The sequence below is a fragment of the Rhinolophus sinicus genome, linkage group LG11 (genome assembly GCF_036562045.2).
Source record: "Rhinolophus sinicus isolate RSC01 linkage group LG11, ASM3656204v1, whole genome shotgun sequence".
Taxonomy (NCBI): Eukaryota; Metazoa; Chordata; class Mammalia; order Chiroptera; family Rhinolophidae; genus Rhinolophus; species Rhinolophus sinicus.
This window is the reverse complement of record NC_133760.1, coordinates 51,678,698-51,704,429: the sequence shown is the minus strand read 5'-3', so window position 1 is coordinate 51,704,429 and position 25,732 is coordinate 51,678,698. Positions and strand designations below refer to the sequence as shown.

The 25,732-nt window shown below is 45.6% G+C and overlaps 1 protein-coding gene across 2 annotated transcripts in view; it reads left to right on the top strand.

Moving 5' to 3' along the window:
- The window catches only part of RBM33 (RNA binding motif protein 33), an 84,050-nt gene that overhangs the window by 39,700 nt on the left and 18,618 nt on the right, over positions 1-25,732 (top strand). For both annotated transcript variants that reach the window (XM_074315054.1, XM_074315053.1), the window contains exons 10-14: positions 9,619-9,751; positions 10,128-10,471; positions 11,635-11,895; positions 13,378-13,665; positions 16,662-17,330. In XM_074315054.1, the coding sequence (XP_074171155.1) occupies positions 9,619-9,751; positions 10,128-10,471; positions 11,635-11,895; positions 13,378-13,665; positions 16,662-17,330 (1,695 nt within the window). The remainder of the gene's footprint in view (positions 1-9,618; positions 9,752-10,127; positions 10,472-11,634; positions 11,896-13,377; positions 13,666-16,661; positions 17,331-25,732) is intronic.

Sequence of the window (25,732 nt, the reverse complement as noted above, 5' to 3'; positions counted from 1 at the left end):
AACAAAGCAATGCTGTATGTAAACACATTGTAAAAACATGTTTACTAATATAAAATTAGAATAATTATTTGCAATTTTCATCAACTTACATTTTCTAATTTGGCAAATATAACTATCTGATACTAGAGGAAGCAAACCTCATACTTGAGTACATTACAAGAGGATAAGGAAAGAAAATTCTTTATGAGAAATTGAACTTCTTTATAAGTTACATGGCAGTGCGAGGATGGTGAATATTGTTGAACTGCTTTTGGCAGAGTTTGTGCAGCGCCTAATGTTTTCTCTTGCTTTTGAGCTCGGAAGTGTGTTAGGATGATAGGAAATAGTTGAGCTAGAAATTAGTCATGTGGATGATATAATCTGAGAAATGTTTTCTTCAGTTTATTTACTATTTAACGTGTATCTCTTTTAAGCCTCACATGCTTGGTCTTTAGCTGAACTTACAGTGAACTTGGGTTCTTGAGAATGCAGTGCTCTTCGTATTTCTATAATCAGTCTCCGCTGGAGAAAATAATCAGATGGGGAATCTAGTTTTAAAAAGTACAATAGAGGTATTGCGTTTTTTAAAAGTGCATCAAAATATTTTTAGGAAGGAAGATTAATTCTAAGTCATCTCCTGTTGTTTGACTTAGGCCAGACTTTCTGAGTAAAGCTGTTTTTTCCCTTTTCTAGTACTGAGGTAAACTTGGTTGCTATTAATGGAAACGTAGTTTCGTGAGCCTTTAGTGAGTTCCTCCTTCCTGCCAAACGCTCTCATAGTCCCTAAGCCATCAAATGGACCAGGCGGAGTTACAGGAAGCCCAGCTTTTGTCCTTGTGCCAGTTTTCACCTGAGTAAAATTATAAAAATAGCGAAGGCAGTGTTGTTGTGGCTTAACCAAAGCCCTTGGAGATTTCTTACTGATGGCAGGGTGCCCTGTGGGCTCTGTCCTGGCACTTCCTAATGGGACGGGGGTAGGCAGTATTCACTAAACTGAATCTTGCTTTTTGAAATGAGCGTGTGCACATACACAGTAAGCTTCCTCAGCGGGTATGTGTGAAGCTGCACCTTCACGGCACACAAAAAGATGGGATTACAGAAATGTATTGGACAAGAGCGAACGGAGTCCACTGTGATGCCGCCTGCCCCAGCCTGTGCCCATGTGAGTGCCCAGTGCTCCTCGGAGGGCTACTGTTCTGCGGGCAGCTTCACACTGCCTGCCCGTTTTCTGTGAGCGCCTGGCTCCTGTCTGCAGGTAAACTAGCGTCCCAGCCATCCTGGGCCGGGGGTGGGGGGCTGCCCTGGCCTTGGGCCTCATGCACAGATGGTGCAGATAAATAGTAGTTGAGTGATTGTACACTGGAATTTTCTATTGGGTTATCCTGCTACCTACGAGGAGCTGCGTAAAATGGGTAGAGAAGGGTATATATTAATTTTTTACTTTTTGTTGTTTTCAAAAATACGGGTGTAAATTTGTACAGTAGGATTATATCCTGCGTGTTTATAGGAATTCAGCTCTCGTCACCTGACTGAAGAGTAGAAAGGGCAGACAGTGGGACACAAGTACAGGAGATTTCCAGGTTTTAGAAGGATTAAAATACAGCTGGTATTAATGGTCAGGTGTCCCTTCTCTTCCCCAGCACTGTCAGACTTTCTTAATAGTCCACTTTGTTTGACAACTTTATGAAAACTTGAGAAATTCTTAATTTCGAGCTAGTATGCCAAGAAATTGTGCTAAATGACAATGCCTCCAGTTCTTTAAATAAAAATCACAGGGAACTCTAGACAACCTAATATGAGACTATTTTCATAGAATTGTTGAAAAGCATGTTTAAAAAAATCAAATCTTGGGGCAAAAGACCATGTTCTGGGCTATGCGTGATGTAGCAAAACGAAAGTTTTTACTTTCTTGTTAATGAATTTCACTTAGAGAATTGAATAAACCGTTTTTAAAACAAAGATGTAAATGTCAAACTTAAGAAATGGGTCCTATTTTTGATCAGTTTTGGAAAAGGCTGCTTCAGCTCTGACACTGAGCCAGCACTGCTTTGGCTGTTGGTGGTGGGGTGTCGGGTTGGGAGTCCCCCCTCCTCCCTCGTTCTGGAAGTCAGTGAAGTGCTTTGTAATTCGGTTATCGTCTAAAAATCAGTCATGTATTTAATTTTAGTTAGGGACACGGCTGTTAGTGCTAAACTCAAAAATGTTTCTTCTCACTCAAACTTTTATTCCCAGGACTATTTTGATTTTGGTTTTTTTAAATCAGAATTACGAATCTTTTTTTGGAAATACAAATGTATCTCAGTCGATAGCATATCAGAATGAATCTTTTTCATGCTCCTTTTCATATCGGAATATTAATCTGTCGAGTGGAAATTTCTCTCATTTACGTAGTGAATACCTAACGCAAGCTGATTGGCACAGGCAGGAAGCATCGTCCTCAGGCCTCCTGGGAGGGGCCGTCGCTCCCTCCACGTCAGCGCCTTTGCTTCTGTCTGTTCTTGCATCAGCCACCCTCTAACCCTGGGTTCACTTTTCCTTCATGTCAGGACCTTTGAATGAAGTTTAATAGAACAGTTTCTTTTTTGTTTCATTGTAGGGGGCGGGGGTGGGGAGGCTAATTTACCTTCTGCAGACAAGCTTCTATCTCTGTCTGTGTGAATTCTGTGTTTAATTCCAAATGTTTTTCCTTTTACACGTGTGTTAGTCTAATAGGTTTCTCTTTCCACAAAGTCTCTCCCTGCTGTTTTGATCATTAATATAAATCCCTTATGTATTTGTCCTCAAAGAGATGTTTATTGTTTTTAAGGTTTACCCACTTAAAAAAGCAACACCAGAATGTTGATTAATAATTTAAATGTTGCTTTGAGATTTCACTGACCTTACTTGTTTTCGGTGTCAGTGCAACTGCTGTTTTTCAGTAGAGGAGTAAGTAACTCCCAAGTCACTCACATTTAAAGATTCTTGACCTAGGGTATTTTAAACCCTATTCAGTCGTTGATTTTCCATTGGTATGCTGCATAAATGCTGGTATTTCAAGGGTAGCCAGTTAAATACTAAGTAGTTTGGCTGCTGAATAATTTCTTAGTCATCTTTGTTTAAATTAAAACTAAGAATGTTAAGAAAGAGTAGGCTTTCAAGTTTAAATTAGTCTTCTTGGCGATTCCATTATTACTTAGGCAGAGGTTTGCATTTGCATCCGCTGTGCGCTCTCCGTGCCTCACAGGTAGCCTGGCTGCAGTGTTTCCACGGAAGGGGTGCCTGGGACCAGGTGGTGGTGATTGACAGTTCCTGGATGTGTTTTACATGGCATTTCATGCAAATCATGTTTGATGAGACTGCTGCATCAAATTACATTTCTTTCTGATTACAGCCCTCGCAGATGTGAATCCACACTCTATTCCATCTAGGAAAAAAGTCTTCCCTTTGAACCTTCCTGTTTTAACTACCTTCCTGCAATGCTTTGTAATTACTAGCACTTACAGCTGAGAAGGAATGACGGGATTTCTCTTATCAGATCTATGGGTAGTCACAGGCGAGTGTGGGATGAGATCCTTCCAGCTGTCAAACATTGTCAGGCTTGCAAGGAGTGAATGCAGCTTAAAATGCAGGTGACATAATCCCCAACACCCTCCTTTTGCTAGTGGGTTTCTGGTTAATCATGATTACCATACATTATCATACCATCAAATTTAATCATATCAATGAATTGCCATCTGCAGCAGGAACAGAAGCAGCTAAACACTGTGCTAAGAGCTATCCAGTATGGAGGTCGCCCACTCCACTTCTGTCCTGTCAGCATACATCTGAATGTCGGGTGGAGACAGGCTGGGTGGGGGTCCACATGAAGAACTCAAAGGCCAGTGAATACTCATGGAAATCATACAGAATCAGTTTCTTGTACAGGAATTGACCCATTCAGACACATTGTTAAAACTGCATTTAAAGTGTGTGATAAACTATTTTAAAAGTTTAATGTTCGGCTAAGTAACTGTCACATTGAAATGAAAGCCTTTCACAACCGCCCCCCCGCCCCAGGTATGTAGTGTTGTGTGTAGTAGGCTTAAACGTTGAGCTGAATTTGCCCATCTGTAATTTAATAATTCAGCCTGTGAAATGCTGACAGTAGCGCAGTTTCAAAGTCTTAGAACTCTTATCTGTGCCAGGAATGTCTGTGCCTGTTTCTAGTGATGTGTCCTGCCAAGCACCCCAGTTTAAAAAAATATATATTTATTTTACCAGGAGTCTTTGAAGACCCATTGTTCTATTTAGATATATTTTTAAGATAAACTTTAAAAAAGACCCTATTTTATTATAAAGTACCTGAAAGCACTTCTTCCAAAAGATTAGATTTTTTTTTTTAAATTTTAAAAATTTAGTCTTTTTGATGTACAAGTCTGAATTTTAATGAGTGCATACAGTTGTGTGAACACCACAATTAAGATAGGGAATAGTGCTGTCACCCCAGAAGACTTCGGCGGACTGCCCCCTTGTTGTCAGCCCCTCTCCCCACTCCAGCCCCTGGCAACCCCGGACCTGTTTCTAGCCCTCGAATCCTATCGTATGTGTACATGGAGCACATGACATGCTTGGCTTGGAGTCTGGCTTCTTTTGCTTAGCGTGGTGCTAGCGCTTGGGATCCACTGATCCACTGGCTGCACCTAGCAGGGCTGTGTGCTTTTTATTGCTAAGTGTTATTCCATGTGTGGGGTGCCACAGTTGGCCCATTCCCCAGCAAGACGCTTGGGTTGCTGCTAGTCTCTGGCTGTGACGAATCAGTTGCTGGAAGCAAGTTTCTGTAAGCGTTTTTCTGCACATGGTAGTAAGTAGCTAGGAGTGGGAGTGTGGATTGTGTGGTAGGTGTCTCCCCAGATGAGAGCTGTAAAACAAATCGACTGGGTGCTTTCGGTTGATAGCAGATACTGCGGCTTTCTTTTTTTAATCAGCCCTTTTTTGAATGATGAAGTCCAGTTCTCCTAGAGCAGAAAGTGCTGAAGGTCAGTGGCAATGAGAAAAGTTACTGAGTGATTACTGACTACCAAATTTTGCTCAGGACTTGTGTTCGGCATGGGCAGGTGTCATTTTTTCCATTGTACAGATGGTGCAACTGAGTCTTGGAAAGATTAAATGGCCTAAGTTCACCTGACGTGGTGCAGCAGGAACGAAGGCATTCTGTCTCTTCAGCACACTGTACCTTTTCTCCCTCTAGACATCAGCGTGTCCCTCACAAATTGGAAAGGAATGCCGTCTGGGAAGGTGGACCGTAACTGTATAAGATTGTGACATCACTAAGTGTTCCATGGAAAAGTTTGCTGTGGACGGGCCTGCCATTGGGTAGGCTGGTTGGGGGCGGGCTGAGGTGCAGGAATAAAGGGTTTTTCATTTTGTGAAATTGCACTGTTTCGTACTAAAAAGAAGAGGTTATAACGTGGAGTGCGTGCTCTAGTATCAGTGCTGGCGTTATCTTTATGTCAGTGTGTTCAAGTCTGTGTGGTGCCCCCCTCCCCCACCCCATGAAACCTGGTGCTTGGCACTGGGTAAATGCTTCTTGGAAGTGTTTACAATGCATCTGTAAATATAAAAGTACCTTCTAGGAAAATGGACAAGGCACGCAACCTGAAAGAAAAAGAAATCTATGGAAACTACTGAAATAAGAGGATTAACAGAGGACTATAATTTTAATTGTCGGGTCACTGGTGGTCTTTCATCTTTTTATTTAACCCATTTATTTAGAATTAGCTGAGAAGCCTTTCTTACATAGTTCTTTGCATTTTAAGTGAGATTAAGAAATGAAAACATGTAGCAGAAGGTTGTAATTTATTGAAAGATTCGTGAAGTTTCAATGACGTTGTTAAGGTATTTAATTAGTCTTATTAAAATATACCAACTGACCCTTTTAGGGAAGCTGATAAGTCATATAATAGCTGTTAGGGCCTCTTTATTCTTTGCATTATACGATTAACTGTGCTAAGCGATTTATGCAAAGTTTTCATCTTTCTTTTTTGTAAGTTATCAATTCTTTCTGAATAGGATTAATACAGATAACATCATGTAATTAACAAGAGATGCAAAAAAGTGAGAGTACAATTTGTGTAAGAATTACATGAAAGAGAAAGATAATTTCTTACCTTGGGTTTTTTAAGGGATATAAAGAAAAGCAAAACAGCAATTATTTGAAAGGATTAAGGTAGCCTTTTCTTTCCAAGGGTAGAATTATATTACTACTAAAGGTTCACAGCTCACTAACAGTCTTAAAATAATTCTACATTTGCTAGAGGGAATTGGTTGGTGATTTATTATCCTTTCTACCTATGAAGTGATGGAAGTCCTTAAGTGAATGACCCTGGTCACCAGAGAACCTGGTGGGCAGTGTCAGACTTTGGGGCTGGGCCCACCCCAGGACAGGGTGCTCAGCGGCAGGGGCAGTGGGGTCGTAGAAAAAGCACTTTATAAACCAAGACAGAAAAAGTGGTTCATGTCTTGAGTTGTTTATTGACAAGTGTTACTTTGGATAATTCACTTTTCCCTCTGTAAACCTGAGTTTCTTCATCCTTTAAAGGAAAAGTTAATTGTTCTGCCGATTTCCTGCCACTGTGTTTATGAAAGATGTTGTATTTGGCTTTTGTCACTCAGGATGTGAGAGGCTGCACGTAACAGAAGACTCACAAGTGTTACTTTTACATAAAAATGAGCAAGTTCTGGGTTGGTATAGCTATTCTGTGACATTATGAGGGACCTGTATTTTTTTCTACCAATTCCAGGCAGGGGGCACATGTAGCTGGGGTGGCCCATCTGCGGTGCCTGGTCGCCTAGAAACCCCCTTGTTACAGGTTGGCATTTGGGGTTTTTAGCTGGTACAGTGTTGTCCTTCTGTCACTGAGGAAGAAGTGAGAATTTATACGAGGTAAGCAGTTAGCAATCTTTTCCATGTGGCTAAAACTTCCAACTTGCTGCATGATTCCAAGAACATGGAGAGACCCAGTGTTCCCAAGAGTTGGCTTAAACCCTGAGGGCTCTCCGGGCTAGGTCCCTTAGACTGTCCCCACAGCAGCTGATGCCACTTCTGTACTTGAGTGGCTTTTCCCAGGCGCCATTCCATTGTGAGACCAACCCTCCGAACCCGTATCTAGATTGTCCTGTGCAGACTGACCGGCACACACTGACTTACAAATGGCCACCACTCAGATATTTGAAGAGAGCGATCGTGTATCACTTTAAGGTTGAAAATGTTTTTCATTTGTCTTCAGGGAGGTGTTAATATTTTACTGACTTGTAAGCCAAAAACCTCTTGAAAAATAACCTATTTTTTCATTTTTAAAAGATTTAATTTCAGTAATTCCTTTTATCTTTTCCATCAGTAGCTTGTTGCAGGCTGTGATACTGTCCCTTCTCCGTGCTTTAGCATAAATTTTGATCTGTGGGTTTTGCATTTCTCAGTGAAAATTATTTTGATGACTCTTATGCGTCCCTTCTGTACTTAACCTGTTTGAAACTCTTTCCTGGTGTCCCCTCCCCCCAAAGAGGGACAGTCAGGTATATATTGAAATAGTTTAAGGAAACAAGACGTTTAAGTGAAAATGGATTTTACTGCGAGCGCACATTGCTGATTTGTACGGGCAGGTTGCATGGACTGGAGGCGGAGTGCCAGAGCGCAGGCAGTTGGTAACTATTTCCCGTGCCACCCAAGAAAAGGGTTTCGACAGTTTTTTGAAATAATAACAGGACTTTGATGGCTAATTTATTATCATCCAGAAAGTTTTGAAGATGATTTTAAAATACCTTTCTCACAGTATATATGTGAGAAAAAAATGCATAAAACTAAAGATAGCATACTTGCGCTATATTCTATAAATAAATACTTTATTAACAAGGATCCTATTTAAGTTACCTTGTGAAATACATATGAAAATACACACTACATTTCATTGACTTCAAACAAAACACCATGTTTTTAACACATGAGGAAGACTGGCAGTGGAAGGAAGAAGGCAACTTCAGGGAAACTGCTAAAGCAGAGTTACAATTAACTGAGAGCCTGTGCTACAGAAGTGCTTTCCTAGCACAGTATGAGGTTGGTGCAAAAGTAATTGCAGTTTGTAAGGGTAAAAATAATCACAAAAAGCACAGTTAGTTTTGCACCAACCTCATATTATCTTTATCATAGTAAAAATACTAAATATTGAACAGTGTCCATATCAAAGCATCATCTCGGTTAAGCCTCAAATTAACCTGATAAAGTGTATACATTTATTAGGGGCAGAAAACGTTCTAATTTGGTCTGGATGTATACCATTGTATTGTCACTTACAAACCTCACCTTTCTCAGTCACTGACCCTTATTGCTTTGGGGGTGTCTTAATCGGTGCCTGTACCTGGAGGTGAGAAGGGTGCGGTCTCTATTGTCAGAAGTTGGTAAGGTGAGAATTTCCTTGATTTCACCTCAAGTAGTAGACAAAGACTACAAGAATTCAAGACTTTCTGTGCCACGTGTGTCAGTAAGTGCGTAACATCTGGGTTTTTATAAAGGTGCAATATTTATGTTTAAACGTAATTTCTTTAACGTTGTATCGCCATAGGTCTTAGGGGTTTGTGGTGGTTGTACTGGCGTTCATTTTGCATTATTCTTAAAATGCCATGCATGGGTAGAGCAGACTTCTAAAGAGAGAAGGAAGGCAAGTGTAGTTGGCAAAAGCATTTTCAATGTTATAAAATGATGTCATTGAGTAGTAACAGCTAATACTAAAGAAATGACAGGAAAAGCATTAGAATTTTAAGTTTATGATAAAGGAGTGTGATTTTTAAAAGTTGAGAAATACTGGCTGAGTTTCAAAGAATGACGTGTTATTAAATGAAAATTACCTTGATGATATGTATAATTAATGAATTCTTTCTGGAGAACTGAAAAAAATTGTGAGGCTTGCTTTATATGCCTCCCAAGAAAACATGAGGCTTTCTTAAGAAAAGATGGTGTTTTTAAAAATCCCTGAATTCTTGAAAGGCCAACTGAAAAATGAAGCAATTCTAGTTTGTAGCTATAGAGTTCTAGAAATACATAGTTATTAAAAAATGTTAAGCTTTAAGAGTTCAGAATATTTTATCCAATGGAATCCAATGGTGTAATATTCCTTTTATAGTAACATGGTTTCTTAACTGTTTTGCGTTTTCTTGTTTTGTCAGATTGCTGATTTTTGTTATAGTATAAATTAGATTTCCTTTTTGTTCTCCTGAAGTAAAGCAGCTTCATAGCTGTAGCTTATGGTTGTGTTAAAAAGGTACCAAAGGACGGCATATTTGAGAAGATAAATGTCAAGAACGTGGAGAGTAGACATTTAGTCTTTCGGATGAATGGGGGGGAGGTCAGTAATTGCGTGGCTGTCAATAAGCTTAAAAATAGTATTTGTGTGGTGCTGTAGCAATATGAAAACGGAATTCATGTTTAGATGCTGCATTTTGATGTTTGGCTGTTTCGTTATGGCAGAATCACTTATTTTGTAACATGTAGTTATATACGTGGGGCGGGGAGTGGGGCTGTAGGAGGTAAGTTACTTGATGTTTGCAGGGGAAAATTGGCACCGTGTCTTCATTGCGGAAGATTACAGATTCTTTTCCTGCCTTTCATCCTGTGTTTCTGTTGTTCTTCAGGGCCCGCCAGAATTCCCTCAGCACACCCCTGGACCTGTTCCCAACAATTTTAGCCAGCCCCCACGACTTCCTCTTCAGGACCAGTGGAGAGCCCCGCCCCCTCCCCAGGAGAGAGACCCTTTCTTCTTAGGAGGTAAAGGATGGCAGGAACAGAGCTGGGTTGGGTGATGTGCCTAAAAAACACATTTATGTTGTAAACCGAATTTAGCTCCCACTGGGAGATTTGATTAGTGTGTCAGATGTTTGTACTGTAGCACCTCTGTGTTCCGTTCCAAAGGCTAAAATTGGACATGACTGGTAACTTCGCATACAAAGGGGGAAATCATTTACAGAAAGGGACTGATGACGCAGTGGAGAAATTAGAGGCAAAATCTGGACTTCTTCTCAAACGTTTGCTCCCTGCCACACTTGTAATTTGAGGCGGGAGGAAGGAAGAGTGCGGCGCACAGTTTTTCTGTCAGGTGCGTGCTCTGTGTGACCAGAGGGTGATGGTCCTTCCTGCCGTTCAGTTTCAGGTGATCCACGGTTCCCGAGTCATCTCTTCCTGGAGCAGCGCAGCCCCCCTCCACCGCCACCGCCACCCACACTTCTCAGCAGCAGTCACCCGGTGCCCACGCCCAGCCCCTTACCGTTCACTCAGCCAGGACCAGCGTTCAATCAGCAAGGACAGCAGCCAGTGTTCCCCCGGGAGAGGCCCGTCAGGCCCAGCCTGCAGCCTCCAGGTCCAGTGGGCATCCTTCACTTCAGCCAGCCGGGGTCAGCAGCCACGCGGCCCTTCATCCCTCCGCGGCAGCCCTTCCTGCCTGGCCCGGGACAGCCGTTTCTGCCCGCGCACGCACAGCCCAGCATGCAGGTAGGTCCGCCTGGCGGGCAGCACCTTGCGAGACCCGGTTTCACACCGTGGGCCTCGTCTAGTCTGCTCAGATGTGGGGGTGACAGGATAAGGGTGCAGAGCTTAGGTTGCTGTTCATTAAAGGCAGCTGTCTTGACAGTGTGTTCACCTGCTTGATTGGAAGAGAAGTGGAAAAGGTCATTTTTTTTGGAAATGAAAATTCAGTATTAAGATTTTTAAAAGGATGTGCTGCTAATATAGTTTTGAAAATCACTTTGCTCGCCTTTGGCAGAGTCGTACAAGGTTTAGTGATGGAACTAAAGCTCTGCATTGCATTCTGTTCCTGCAGAACGTAATGGGAAGGTCCTTTGCGGGGAGGGAGCTGTGTGCTGTTCGACCCCTCCCTGTTCAGGAGAGTTGAGTGCCCTCTGCTGACGGCTTGTGTCTCCCGGGCTGCCTTGGTTCTGGAAGTCCTTCTTACCCGTCTGTTTCTTCTTGTACTTGACGTTTATTACTAAAATGGGTAGCGATGGTATGCTTAGCTTACTCAGCGATTGGGAGCACATAGGGTTTGTATCTGAGTAAAAAGGCAATTGATTATTTAGGGTGTTAAAGTAGGACGCAGTGGTTTTTTGGTTTTTTAATTCAAAAACACACGGTGACTCCCATCTTCATTGCAGAGCTATCTGAGCATAGATAAGGATTTAAAGAGGAAATTGAATAAGCCCGTCAGCTGAAACAGCCGCCAGCAGCACTGGGTGCCACCAGCACTGGGTGCCCGTGTTTCAGTCTTCTTTTGGTGCCCCCGTCCTCCCCAGCACGCGTTCTTTACCAGCGAACCGTGGCTGTGGAATGACCTTTCACTACACCATGTAAACTGCTGCCCAAGGCTGCGTTTTCTGGCTGACAGGAGTTTGCGTTTGTGGTTTCAGCACTTCAGTACCAAAATAACGTGCCCCGGGGAACATCCTGGAGGTTGTGTTTACATCCCGAGTAACTTCCCTAGGACAGACCTGGAGTTTCAGGAGTACAAGGACTTAGGGCAAATACAGTGTTAGCAAATCTGTAGTGAAACTGTACCACTTCTTTTCCTCCTGGTGTGGGGTTTTTAAGGGAATGGCTGAATTGGAACATAACTAGTAACATCTGTTGATAAACTGTTTCTCTTTCTTTTGTCACGGAAGGGGCCCCTGCACCCCCCCCTGCCCCCACCACACCAGCCCCAGCCGCAGCCCCAGCCGCCCCCGCTGCAGCCGCCCCCACAGCACCAGCCGCCCCCGCAGCACCAGCCGCACGCACCGCCACCTCCGCACCAGCACCTGTCTGTGCCCCCGCCGCCTCTGATGCCCATGGCGCAACCCCAGTTCCGGCCTCACGTGCAGACAGCTCAGCCCCCACCGAGCAGCAGCCGGGTGCAGTGCCCACAGCGCCAGGGCCTGCGGCATGTAAGTGTCCGCTGGTCTCCAGCCTCTTCCAGCTGCAGAACTTCAGGACCCAACTCAGGAGCTAGGCTAGTGTCCAGCTCTGATTTAATTAACAAAACATGCAGTGCATTTTTCTACAGTGAGTGCATGCTTAAAAACCGCTTAGGAGATTGGGTTTCTTGACTATAGAAATTGATAACGTCCCTTTGTGCCTGAAAGACTGGATTCATATTATTTACTTTAGCATCTTTTGTATATCCGGTATTCCTATAGATGATATTATTAATTAATGGACACATAGCTTCATAGAATACTTCAGGTGACACACTACCTTTTGCCAGTTACTTATTTTTTGATGCACAGATTGTCTCTGTCTCCTTGGGCCCTGAATAAATAAGTGAATTGAGAAAGAATTGATGGACTATCTTCTGTTGCCTGGCACTCCTCTGGTTCCTGGGAGCACAGCAGTGAACAAGAGAGACAGATTTCTTGCCTTTTTGGAGCTTCTATTTATCTGTGGGAGACTAACAGTGCATTTATTTGTGAGGTTACATACGGGACCATCAACAAGTGTGTGCTTGGTCGTGCATCGAAAGAAACTGGGAAGTGTGTGTGGCTTTAAAAGTAAAAGACAGTAGTCATTGCTACTGCCTTGTTCTCCATTAAATAACTAACCCTTTTATGAACAGCCCAGTGGTGAGCGTTCTAGGCTATGAGGTGAGAAGGGGTTTTCCATTTAGCACGGTCCCTTGTGACCTTGAGCCGCAAGCATCACTTAGCTGTTTTTAATCTCAAATTTTCTCGTCCCTGCATCTGTTTTTCTTAAAGTAACATTGAGATTAAATGATAGAAGGAAGAAGGATTTCAGGTCTGGGAAGAGGCTCGCTTGTAGCCCAGGCTTCATTTAGTTAGAGCAGCGGCAGGCTGCATGTCCGGCCTGCGCGCTTGCACACTGACGGGCGAGCCATCGCACGTCTCTGGAAACTCCTCCAGGTGTCAGGTCTCTTCAGAATCCTGAGGCTGAACACCACCGTGTTTACGCTTGGGGTGAAACGAGCTGGCCTTTCTCTTCTGGGGAGTGCTTTTCTCAGGACAGTGACTTGGTGCTTAGCTCTTTTCTGGTCCCACCTTAAATCTAGGGGCCGAGCACAAGTGGTCGTGCCAACTCCTTGTGCAGACGAAGTCCTTTGTCGGCTCTCATTTCTGTTACAAATGTCCGTTCCCACGCTCAAGCATCAACTGCAATGCCCTGCTGTGACTTCCATACAGCGGAGCCTGTCTGCAGGCAGCTGGGTCCCTGTCCCAGGCCCAGGCCTTAACCCAGAGCAGGGGACATGTAGGCGTGAGAAAAGTAAAGTATCGACCAGCAGGAAACTCATCTGCCCCCCACCCCCCGAAGGGGGACTCACTCATTGGCTGCAATGATTTGAAATACGTGCATCGCGTGCCTTCCGCTCCTCCCCTAGTTTCCCCGTGTAATCGGAGTTTTCCTTCTTGTGGCAGAACACGGCTTCTCAGAGCCTGAGCAAGCGGCCGATGCAGCAGATGCAGCCGGGCGCCCCGAGAAACAGCAACCTGCGCGAGCTGCCCATCGCACCGCCGCACGTGCTGGAGCTGAGCAACAGTCGCTGCCCCGCCACACCTGCGGCTCACGTGAAGCCCATGGTCAACACGTCGCCACCCGCAAGGCCCGGGCCGGGGTCCCGGAGTGCACAGGGCAAGGCGGAGGTGCAGGTCAAGCCAGTCAGCCCGGGGCTCCAGCCCAAAGAAGAGGCCGCAGCGGAGCCAGAGGTGGGCCTGTGGTGGTACAGCTGCGTGGCCTCCACGAGGAAGGCCTCGCGGTCGCTCTGACCCCACCAGGTGTCACCAAGTCTTCCCACTGTCTCGCTGGGTCCTTCGAACCTGACAGCGTGTTCACATGCGATAACACGCTCATTCTCGCTGGGCTGCAGCATTAGATCGCTTCTGTATGTTTGCACAGTTGCCATTGTATGTTGCAGAGTCTGTATGTACTGGGGCTTGGCAGACTGTTTCGGAACAGGGCCCAGATAACAAATATTTTAGGCTTTGTCGTCCAAACTGTCATGTAATTACTTAGCTCTGCTGTTTCAGCAGAAAAGCAATTACAGGTAGTTCTTACATCAGCCGGTGTGGCTGTGTCAGGAAAACTCAGACAGAATCCAGTGTTGGGCCAGGTTTGGCCCGTGGGCTGTAGTTAGCTGATCCCTGATACGTACTGTTACCTGTCTTTGACTTTTTCTTATTTTACACTGTGCCCGACTAGAAGATAGGGCCACTTTTACTTTTGGTTTTTACATAAGATTGTGTGTGGGGGGGTTGTTTTGTATTGAATTATTTTATATATATAGATACATGTATATATCTATATGTATTTTTATTTTTAAATAGGAATGAATGTTGTAAGAATAAATGATAAATGCAAGTTGGTATGTTACATGGTTTCCAATTGAGATTGTATTTGTACCTTGATTTAGTTTTGTCCACTTGATTATTTTTTGCTGAGAGAGCGACTCAGTATTAGTACAGTATTCATCATAAACTTTTTAATGAGCTCCTGTTAAATATTAGTAAAATCTATGGCTGGGACAAACCCCTTGAGGCCACTGGTCTAGAGAAGAAACGGATATAGTCGTCTAAGGCTTCCGTGCAGTCAAGAGTCAGTCCTGGGCTATTCCCTGGAAATGGGGTAGGACAGTGGGCAGGCAGGCCTGTCAGACACAGGTTCTAACGAAGCGCAGGCTCTAGTGTAGCACAGGCAGCAAACCCTTGGAGTGACCTGCCGTTGTCAGCACCAGGACCCTGAGCAAGTGACTTCACTTCTCACCAGCCTCAGTTTCCTTAACTTACTGAATGTAAGTGCGGGACATGCCGTGTTTCCCTGAAAATAAGACCCAGCCGGCAACCAGCTCTAATGCGTCTTTTGGAGCAAAAATTAATATAAGACCTGGCATTCTAGTCTATTCTAGTCTAGTCTATTCTATTCTATTTTATTCAAGTGATTATCTTTCAATCACTTTAATGGGGGAATAGTCAGAGTTTTTCTAATAAATTAAGATAGTAGTTGTAATGTAGGGTTACTAAATTAGAAATGTAAATATAAAATCAAAGCAATTGAGTTAACATTTAATGAGATCTTACTAGAAGAAGAGTGACTTGGTTTTAAAGTCAGTATATGAAAAAATAACGTAGATTTACAGACTAGATTGGGGTAGTTTATAAAAAGAAATCCTTGCTAAAAATTTTACTCTGCTTTTAGTTTATATAGCTAGCTCCTAACTTGTATATGTGAACTGATTTGGTTCAGAAAAATTAAGTCACATACACTTTACTTGTATGACACAAGTGGCCTTTTGGGTGTACCACTAGCCACATCTGGCTGTTCCTTCCATAATGGTAGATTTAAGCAGGGCTCTGCAACAGTTTTCTGTAGAACCAAACAGGTGCTTTGTGCTGGAGATGGAACTAGCAGGTGGCTATTGTGTTAGCTGAAGGTCTTCATTTGGTTGCTTTCAATTTTCTGTGCACATAGAATGGGACCAGGAGTAAAGTTTTTTCCTTTTTAATACGTCTCCCGTTTGTTGTGCTTAGGTAGGTGTGGTTCATTTTCTTACAGTCCCACCATTGCAGTGGTGCCTGTTTAGAACCGCATGTCCACCTGCGCTCTTGCACCTGGCTCAGCTCTTTCCCGACTGCTGGGGAAACAGCCTCGTGAGTGTTCCTGCTCCTACCCAAACGCCATGCTGGCCACCTCTCACACCTACCTTTGCACCCATTGCTGCCCAGTCTGTCCTAGACTTTGTGGGGAGATAACCGAGTTGGTCAGGCTTGTTTCCAAATGACAGGCGAGCCTCAATGAGGGCCCGACTCTGTGTCCTGTAGGTCAAGTGTACAAAGCTCTGGGGGCACCACCAGAGACTTCAGCTGCGTTTTGGTCGTTTCCTGATTCTTAAGGTGTATTTGTTAATGACTGACCTCCAGATAGATTAAATCCTATTCTTTTGTGAAGGAGCTTTGGATGAGGAGCTCTACGAAGTTTTTAGAGAAAATGACTGATTTCTGACAAATGCTTAAGTTGTAATTAACTTTCTCGTTGGATAGTTTTTATGAACGTTGCCGGACTTTTCAGACATTTTTTTGACAGACTTTCAGAATGGTTGGGACTGGCATATTAAGGGCATTCCTTATGTACTGTTAATATTCCGATACTGCAGTTGGCAGCATTTTGATTCTGAGGAGAGTGCATGAGTTCAAGGTCAGAGAGATTGACTTGTGCTGTTCATTATAACCAATTATTCTGTGACAAATGAGTTTGAGATCAGGCTGAAAATTCTGTACGAAAAATCAATAGTTCTAATCAGGCCCTTTCAGGTCATTTACACCCCACCTTTTGTTGGTTTGTCAGAGAAGAGCCAGATAAAACCTGTGTGACAGCACGGCCTCCTACTGTGGCCATTTCCATTCGAAACATATTTTGATATCTTAAATGAATAGTTTAATTGGTTTCAAACTTGTAAATGAGTAGAAATTTACATTATTTCATTTTTAATATTCTGATAAGATTTTCCAAATTAGCTTTAGCCTGTGTAATTTTTTCCCCCTCCCAGAGGACGGAGTTATACGTCAAGTCTATGAGCAGATTTTGAAGAGTGTCTTCAGATTTTGAATTCAAGGGCTTTGGAATTTTGCATTTTCTTAGTTTGTTGACATCACTGGGAATGGTGGCCTTGCCTCGCGCTCCTGAGTAAACCGCGTTTGTTCTCTTTCAGTTTCCTGACGAAGATGAAGAAACAAGGCTGTATCGCTTGAAGATAGAGGAACAGAAACGCCTCCGAGAAGAGATCCTGAAGCAGAAGGAGCTGCGCCGGCAGCAGCAGGCGGGGGCCAGGAAGAAGGAGCTGCTGGAGAGGCTGGCGCAGCAGCAGCAGCAGCAGCAGCAGCAGCAGCAGCAGCAGCAGTTCTGCGCGCCCCCTGGCCCCCCCGCAGAGCGCGAAGAGCAGCCGTCCTCACCCTCGCCCACCAACGGTAACCCCTTGTTACCCTTCCCAGGCGCCCAGGTCAGACAAAATGTGAAAACCAGACTTCTCGTGAAAAGTCAAGATGTCTCTGTTTCAAATATTCAGGCCCAAACCTCGAATTCTGTGCCATCTGGTGCTAACATGCAGTACCCAGGACAACAGATGAAACCACTGAAACATTTGAGACAGGCCAGAACTGCACCCCCAGGTCCGGCTCCGCACAAAGTCCTGCCCGGGCCGCCTGCGGATGGGGAGGGGCTGCTGCCCACCTCACAGGCTGCTCGCCCTGCGGCCCTCCAGGGCCGGCCCCCAGACCCCAAGACCGGCGCAAAAAGGACTGTCATGCACCGGGCCAACAGCGGTGGCGGAGATGGGCCACACGTCAGCGCCAAAGTCAGGGTGATTAAGTTGTCCGGCCGGGTAAGTTGACGAGGTCAGCAGTGCCTCTGGGGTGTGTGCTCCCTTCACTCAGAATGTCCTCATGCCCAGAGGAGGCTTGGAGGAAAGGCCAGTCAGAGTGGAGCCTGCTCCGAGCGTGGATGCAGGCCCGCCCCTCCCTCCTCAGGACTGGTGGGAGCTGGCATTTCAGTCCTGCTCCCAGCTGGGACCCGGCTCTCAGTTGTCGCTCTGAGTCTCGGTGAGAGACCAGCGGCTTGACGGTCCTCAATTAGGCCTTTCTCAGTTTTAGCTTCTTTTTGTAGGTAATTTGTGGTACAACCATCAAGTTAGTTTTAAAAGTAAAATGTCCTTGACCACAAAGCAGGTAGTTGGTGTGTAGCTTTGGATTCGGTGGGCACTGGGGTGGGTGGGTTTGGGGACCGTGTGTACGTGCGTGTGTTGTGTCTTTTGCGCAGCTTTCTTCCAAAGACTGTTTCCTTTCTTCTCTTTCCAAGCTAATTCTCCCATTTGGGGGAAACAAAACGGGCTAACAGTCCTAGAGTGGAATCACCTATGATCTTCCCACGTGCTGTCAAAAGTGGGGCATACCTCATTGCTACCTGTGCTTTTGAACGGCCCGTTTGGGGTCATAGTCAGCAAGGCAGAGTGACTGCAGTTTTCCAGGGCAGGTTGACGAGGTACCTTAGACAAACGTGCTGCACAGGCTCCCATGGCAGGGTTCTCCCGTCAAGAAGCCATCTGTAGAACCCTGCTTCCTCACCCTGGCACATCGTCTTTACTTACTTACGGAAGGGAACTCGCATCTCTTGCTTCAATTACAAGGAACTGCAGCAAATGCTAGATGGTCTGTGTAATGGTTGTACTCTGTGCAGTTGATCTGTAAATTGGGGACGAAACGGGAGAACTGTAGACACAGGCTTTTAGAGCAAGCTGGCCAGTGATGATGACGTTACAAACAACAGAATACTTACAGTAAGAAAGGAAATGACCTCTAACTCTTAGGCCATTCGAGGAGTGCAGTCCGCGTAGAGGATTAACTTGTGCTTGTACAGAGTACTGTTTATGCCTTTCAGGTTGACAATGAATACAGTTAATTTTAATTCATGTTCTTCTTGTATTTCGCTGTGAGCCCTGGACTTCGTTACATCCCGTTCGTACAAAAATACACTATATATCGTACTTACAAGATTTCCTAGAGAGATTCGCCCTGGAGAGTCAGTTTCATTTCCTTCACTTTCTTCTAACCTAGGCTGGCATCTCTCTGCTGTGCTTAATTAAATGATTCTCCGCGTTCACTGGTCTCCCAGTTCCACTAGGTGGTCTCCAGACAGGACAGGAGGCTCGCAGCCCGCAGTGCCATTCTAGGAAGTGTGCCCTGGTGGCCGTCCCAGTTAGAGCACGTGTCCCCAGGAGTGTCCGCAAGGCTTGTCTCACCAGTGCGCGCACGGCTTCCTCTGGGGGGTTCTCGGGGGGGTACTTGGACCTCTGAGGTGAGGGTGGATCACTGTCGACTTCTCTTCGGGCAGTTACCATATTGCATTCCTTACTTTAAATACTTTACCTTTGGGTTTGTTTAGTTTGGTGATTTTGAAAGGTGAAGGAGCCTGAGTCTTAAGGCAGGATTTTTAGTCTTCTCTCCCATCGATTCTATTGTCTTGAAAGTGATGTTACTTCCTCCAGTCGCTTCTCTTTGTTACAGCTAATGCATTTAGACATGGGAAGCATTTTGAAAAGAATTTAACACAAATTGTCTCCTGGGGTTGGTTCTCACACAGCCACGGAGCAGGGTGGTTGTCTGGGTTTGAAGCTGGCAGAGTGACTCTTCACTTCCCGGCTCTCGGGTGGCATCCTGTTTGTCGTTGGTCATTTTGACATTGTTTTCCTGGGGTGTACAGACCGGCGCTCCCCCCCACCAGGCTCGAGAGTATGTTTGTTCCTGGTGGCGGGCTGCGGCAGAAACAGTGCTTTTGGGTGGCAAGGCCTGTGTTTGGATGGTTGTCTTTTATTACTTGTCCTTGGTCCTGAGCGGTCATTTCGTTTCTCTGAACCTCAGTCTTCAGTCTGTAAATGAGGTCGCTAAGGCTGCTTTGAGGGACACGTGAAACCTTGTAACACACCGACGTGCGTCATGCACACTTCTCTTCCTGTGAGTGTGCCAAGGCCTTTCTAGAACAGAAGCCATTCTGTGACTTGATACCAGCTAGTGGTGGGAGTGGCTGCTGTTTGCCAAGTTTAACATGTCCTCTCCGCATCCGTAGGGGTAGATGCTGTTATTCCCATTCACAGGTGAGTAAGTTCAGCCTCAGAGAGGTTGTGTTAGTAGTCCAGGGTCACACAGCTGCCGACTGGTGGAGCGAGGCTTCTGACTCCTAAGCTCCTTACCAATGTTCATAACAGTGAGTTTGGCTGCTGCTTTTTCCCGTCGTGTTACTTACTCCTTGACGAGGGCTAATATTCCATTTCCAGTGAGAGTATACAGCTGTCACAGTTGAGTCAGAAAACTTCTAGCGGGGCTTCTGAAATGAGGATAACTAGGTTGCATTGTGCTGGCCAGTGGTCGTGACAGGCTGGAGAGTTGTCGGGAAGGGTTTAGAGGCACGGAAAGGTCCCGTGACTGGAGCCGGAGCGTCAGCTGTGGGTGCGGGACTGGAGAGGCTGGTTTCCATCTTTCCTGTTCTGGCACCTTGTGGAGCAACCGGGTCACACTGGAGCCAGCACGTGGCCCCCAGCCTGGTGATGGGAGTGGCGGTGTGGCCTGGCTCACGGTGGCCGCAGTGTGCTGTGTGCGGTGAATGTGTGTGAGGACACTTCCCTGTAAATCCCGTTAGGTTACGTTTTACAGTGAAAACATGGGGGGATTTGAAATTTAAAGAGACCTTTTCTTATGAGGCTAATCAATCTGTATATATGTGATCTTAGTTTTTCCCCACATAAAAATATTGTTCAGATTTGTTAGGTGAGATTACAAAAGGAACAAATTAATGCTTCTTACAAAGAGTGTTACATGTTGGCAAGTATTGCTTCTAAAATGTCACGTGCCTCCCTGAATCTTACTAATTTAATATAAGTAACCTACTTAAAGAATTGCTTGGTGGAATGGTCCTCTTTATTACTTAAAATATGAGAATAATTCTCCATTTGCTCATTTTTCAGAAAGTTACGTTTAAGCATTTATTTTTCAGAAACCAAAAAGCAACCTTGTTAAATCGTAATTTTGTCCATAACCAATACATAATCCAGAAAAACTATGCAAGCAATATTAAAGTATAAAACGTTTACTTAGTGTAAACTTAACTACAGTCATTCTCAGCCATTCTTTGTGATTAAACACCAGAAAAAGGACTTGCAGGAAATCCCTTTATTAAGGAGTTAGGCCTGCAACTCTGTCGTCCGGTTTAGGGGAAACGGGAAGCTTTGAGGTGTCTGTGTTGTGGTTTCTTGTGCGTGTGTGTAAGTAACCGTGGTTACCTGGCCCAAAAGTTCCTGCAGGGCGGTTGTGAGGCTTAAATGTCACGAGAGTGAGGCGAGTGGCACAGTGGCGAGTGCATGGCGGCCGCTCAGTAGACGCCGCCACCCTCTCCTTGGGGTTGAAGGAAAAAGAACTGGTTTGTTTACAGGGCAGTTTATAGGGTTAAGTCAGAAAAAGAAAGCACGTCCTGAATTCACTGCTGCTTTCTAATGGACGTATTAAAAATGTTACGAATTTGGCAGCAAATTAAGTAAGCAGTCCTTGCTTGCTGTCCACACGGAGAAGTGGGGGCAGCACAGACTGCCTCAGCAGGACAGCCAGCTGTCCGATGGCGGTGGCCGTGGCGGCCGCGTATTCCGTCTGTAAACGGCTGTCAGTCAGTGCCGCGTGCAGGAGGTCCCGCGCTGCTCATGGGAGCGGGCTCTCGGGGCTTGCACCGCATTTGTAGGTTTCTTCCCTGCCTGCCCGCTCAAAAGTTAGTCTCAGGTTTTCTCCAGGGAGGTGGTAGAAGAGGTGATATGTGTATCTCTGATCTTTTTTTGTGGGTGGAATACGTTTTATTTTTACAAAATTTTCATTTAAGAGAAGTTGCGAAAATAGGATATGGAATCATGTTCACCATTGTCAGATTCACCAGTGGTTCGTGCTTCGCTGTGTTTGCTTTGTCATTGTCTCATGTTTTGTCCTTTTACACACACACACACAGACACACACACGCATGCACGCACACACGCACATTTTTTCCCAAATTGTTTGAGAATTGGCTGGAGGCACAGTGTATTTGTGTCAGAACGGGCATAGTCTCTTACAAACCACAGCTGTACATTATCAAAAATCAGAAGACTTAGCACCGATCCAGTACTAACTCGAATCCACAGGACATATTCAGATTTCGTCAGTTGTCCCAATAATGTCCTTTACAGCCATTGTTTGCCCTGAGCTGGGACCCCGCCAGGACCATGCATCCCAGATACAGCCTCACTCAATCCGGAGCAGTGCCTCGGCCTTTCTCTGTGTCTTGCCCGTGTCATTTTAAGGAGGAGAGGCTAAACTAGTGTGTTGAACCTCCGTGACTTTGCTTTGTCCTGATTGCCTCATGGTCAGTGTCGGGCTGTGCATTGTTGGCAGGGACCCCATGGAAGGACATGGTGTCCTCCTCCGCGCACCCTGCCAGGAGGGGCGTCACGTTGGTTTGTACAGTGTTGGCATCTTTGATCACTTGAGCAAGTTGCTGTTTGCCAAGTGTCTCTACCGCAGAGTTACAGTCTTACCCTTTGTAACTGATAAGTAACCTATGGGAAGATACTTGGAGACTATGTAAATATCCCGCTTCTTGTCAGATTCGCACAGCTTTTAGCAAGCACTGATGTTTTTCTAATGCCAACACTCCTTTTGTATTTATGAGCTGCTGTGCCCCTGCTCGGGTAGCTCTCTTTTCCCTCGCTTATTTATTTGTCACTTGTTTACAGCAGTGTGGGCTTTGAACTCTTACTTTATCCAGGGAACTATTTCTTCCGTTGTGTATTCTGATGGTAGAGTGGCCCCTGATTGGCCCTGAGAGCCCCGTCAGGCCGGCGCTGTCCTTCGCTGGCACCGATGGGGGACCCTTACCCGCGAGTGGCGAGTCATGAGGAAGTGAGGGCCCGCTGGCCAGAGCTGCCAGGAGGCTGTGTGCCTGGGAGTGAGGCTGTCACAGCGGACGTGACGGGCTGAGGCGCTCTGTGAGCAGCTGCTCAGCAGACCGGGCACCGTGCGGGTGCCGTGTGTCCCCGTCAGGTGTGTCCCCGTCGCAGGTGCGAGCAGGCAGTGTGGCTGTTGGAGGAGCGTGAGAGGGAAGTTCCTGGGTGAGGAGGCAGAGGAAGAGGAGAGCTCCTTCTGGGCAGAGGGGACAGCACGTGCATGTTCCTGGGGCGGAGAAGTCCCAGCCAGTTTCCTAACTGCACAAGGGCCAGGAAGAAGGGAGTTGGACGGCAGTGAGTCGGACACGGGAGGTGGGGGAGGGCGGAGCTGTGGCGGGAGGACCCCTGTAAGGGGCTGAGGGTGAGAGAACCCGTCTTCCGCAGGCGGACCGGGAGGGTCTCAGGAGAGCCCGGCTCCCCGCTCGCTGCCCCTGGTGTTCTCGGCCGGCAGGCTGGAAGCTTCTGCCTCCCAGAGCCTGGGCTCACTCCCCGGGGGCTCTTGCCAGAAGGGCCACTTCAGTCTCACAGCAGCCGTCTTCTGTGCAGATGGAGGTTTGTGCCACAGAAACTGGAGCGTCCTGGGCCATCAGGTCCCGTCAGAGGCCTAGGGCTTTGCTTTGTTTCTCCAAAGGCCAGTTAATTCTGTTTCTTAACGATTTCCCCAAAGCTAACCAGTCTCAGAAAGGGAGCTATTAAGAGGGCAGCTGAGTGTCTGTGCCATGTTGGCCTCATGCTGTCAAACCCAGCGTTACGTGCCAGTCAGTGCTTTCCCTTCAGGAAGCTCGAGTGCTTTCACCTGTGGGTTTTGTCCCAGTGCAGCCTGAGGGGCCCTCACCCGAGCTTTATAGGACGCATCTTAGGTTCATGCTGGTCACACGGTTTGTGTGCTCAGCGGACGTAAGGCTAACTTATTGCAGAGAACAGATGAACGCCGCAAAGGTGAGATGTTCTCACGTTGTAGCATTTAATTAGGGAAGTGACCTGGGAACCTGGACGAGGATGTCGGCCTGCTTATTTGCCTTCTACCTTTTCTCCTTCAGAGACCAAATGGAGCCGTCCTCGTATTTATATTTGGAAACTTCGTGTAGCATGCATATCGTTTATTGTCCAGATTCTGAGGGAGCTTTCTGAAGATTACAGGGCGAGGCCCAGCATTGTTGTCGTTAATAGAAACCTGTTCGGTGAGGTCTGGGGCTGTAAGCTCAGAGGCATTGCCATGACAGTGAAGGCGGCCTTATCGGAAGGAGAATTCCTAAGAGGCTGCCCCGGCACCCCAACCACTGTCCTTCTGTGTGTCCTGACAATGTTATCTGTCCTCTCAGTGCGCAGTATCAAATGTCTGTCATGAGTACAGAAATTAATTTAATGTCACCTGAAGACATGCAATTAATCTTTTAGAGGTTTTCATAATACCTTTACAGAAAGAGTTGCCAGTTTGGCGGATTTGGATTTTGGGGTTTAGAAGAAGATAAGGAAAATTAATTTTTCATCAGGGTTAATACAAGCTAGCAGGGCCACAAAGGCAGAGAAAAATGGTTGGGGAATTTGTCAAGTGTTGTCACTCCAGAATAATGCTGCTTAGCGTCTGATAGGTGTAATCAAGAGTTGAGATTTCTATAGAGAGGGATTAATCAATTTGCTCACGAGTGAATGCAAGTCAGTGATATCACTTCTTCATGGGGTTTAAGAATGAAAATAAGATTTGATCTGTCAAATTGCGAGATGCCCTGACAGTATCAATGGGCCTCTTTATCTGTACATTTAACCCATTTGTTATAAGTATATTTGTCCTGCTAATGTGGGTGACTGCACACTGCATTTTTTGTAATGATTAAGCTGATAAAAAGTGTTCCCTAAGCTTCCTTAATTCAGGTAGTGCCTCTTATATGTAATAAAAACTACTCTAAAAATACATTTTATAGTATTCATTAAAAGATCATTAGTGGGGGGAAAAACCCACCAAAATGTTTCTGGTTTGGTCTAAGGTAGACCAAATTTAATTTCTTCTCATCTGTTTTGGAGGAAGTGAAAGACAGATATTTAAAATCGTATCTAAACACACTGCTGTGTAAGGAATTTAAAAGCTGACTGGGCTACTCCCCCCCCCGAGAAATTCACTTGCAGAGTGAACTTACTTTTTGGAATAGATAGAACGTAATCTGCCTTTTACACATGACCAGTTATTTTCTTACATTAAGATGACAGGTTTCTGAAATTCATAATTTAATTTGACAGTATTTTTGAATTTGCCTAACTAAGTGCTAACAATTTTAGGCCACTTTCAGTGCTGTAACTATGTGCGTAATGTGTAGGAGACGCCTAAATAAACAGCTTCGGCTTGGTTGTGTTCTCATTCATCTCGTGTGTGTGTGTGTGTGTGTGTGTGTGTAGGTGTGTAGGTGTAGGTGTAAGTGTAAGCATACGTTCCTGGCCACAGCCTAGTCGTGAATAGTTTGACTTTCCTAGTGCTAACCGGAATAACTCTGGAATTTAAAAATTTCCCAAGAGTTAGCTTTTCATTGTGCTGACTTAAAAGAGAACAATTACTCTCTCAATTGGAAAAAACCCCACACTTTGGTTTTCTTACAAAATGAAACAACTTGTTACTTACATCAAGGGCTCGAGTGCACAGCCTGGTTTTCAGAGAAATGCAGACGCGCAACAGCATTAGGGTCCCCTTCGCTTAAGGAAACTGAGCGATGGTTGGCCCCTTGTGTCCCACCCACCCTCGCTGAAAGCACGTCTGTGAGTGTGAGCTCCCGTTAGACGGTGTGCAATGGGAGGCCCGCTGTCCTGTGTGACTGGGGCCGGGGCTTCTCACTTGTAAAATGAGGGTGATGGTGTTGACTGAGGGGACACTGCAGCCCGAGGACACTTCTCGTCATGGTGCGGACGTTCCACAGCCTCGCATGAGTAGATAAATTGACTGGCTTTGGCACTCTTGGCAGTCAGGTCCTAGGAGTGCCCTGGAAATTGTTACTCAGTTTATTGGGTCGTTGCGTGCAGCTCTGAGAGGGACACACACACGTGGTCCTGAAGGCAAGCGGCTCCAGGGCTTACGCAGGCCTTGCTCTCACTTTGCAGGGAGCAGTGGCCCCGAGAGTCCTCCCTAAAGTTGGGCAGTCGTCCTCACCATCCCTGCCTCAGACCCCCCCCCTTTCTGTGTCCATCATCGACTGCACAGGTGTTTGGCGTCTGACCGCTCCGTGCCCGACCTAGTCTGCTCTCTGTCCCGAGCATGCCATGGTAGTTCCTGCTGTGCAGACAGAAAGCAG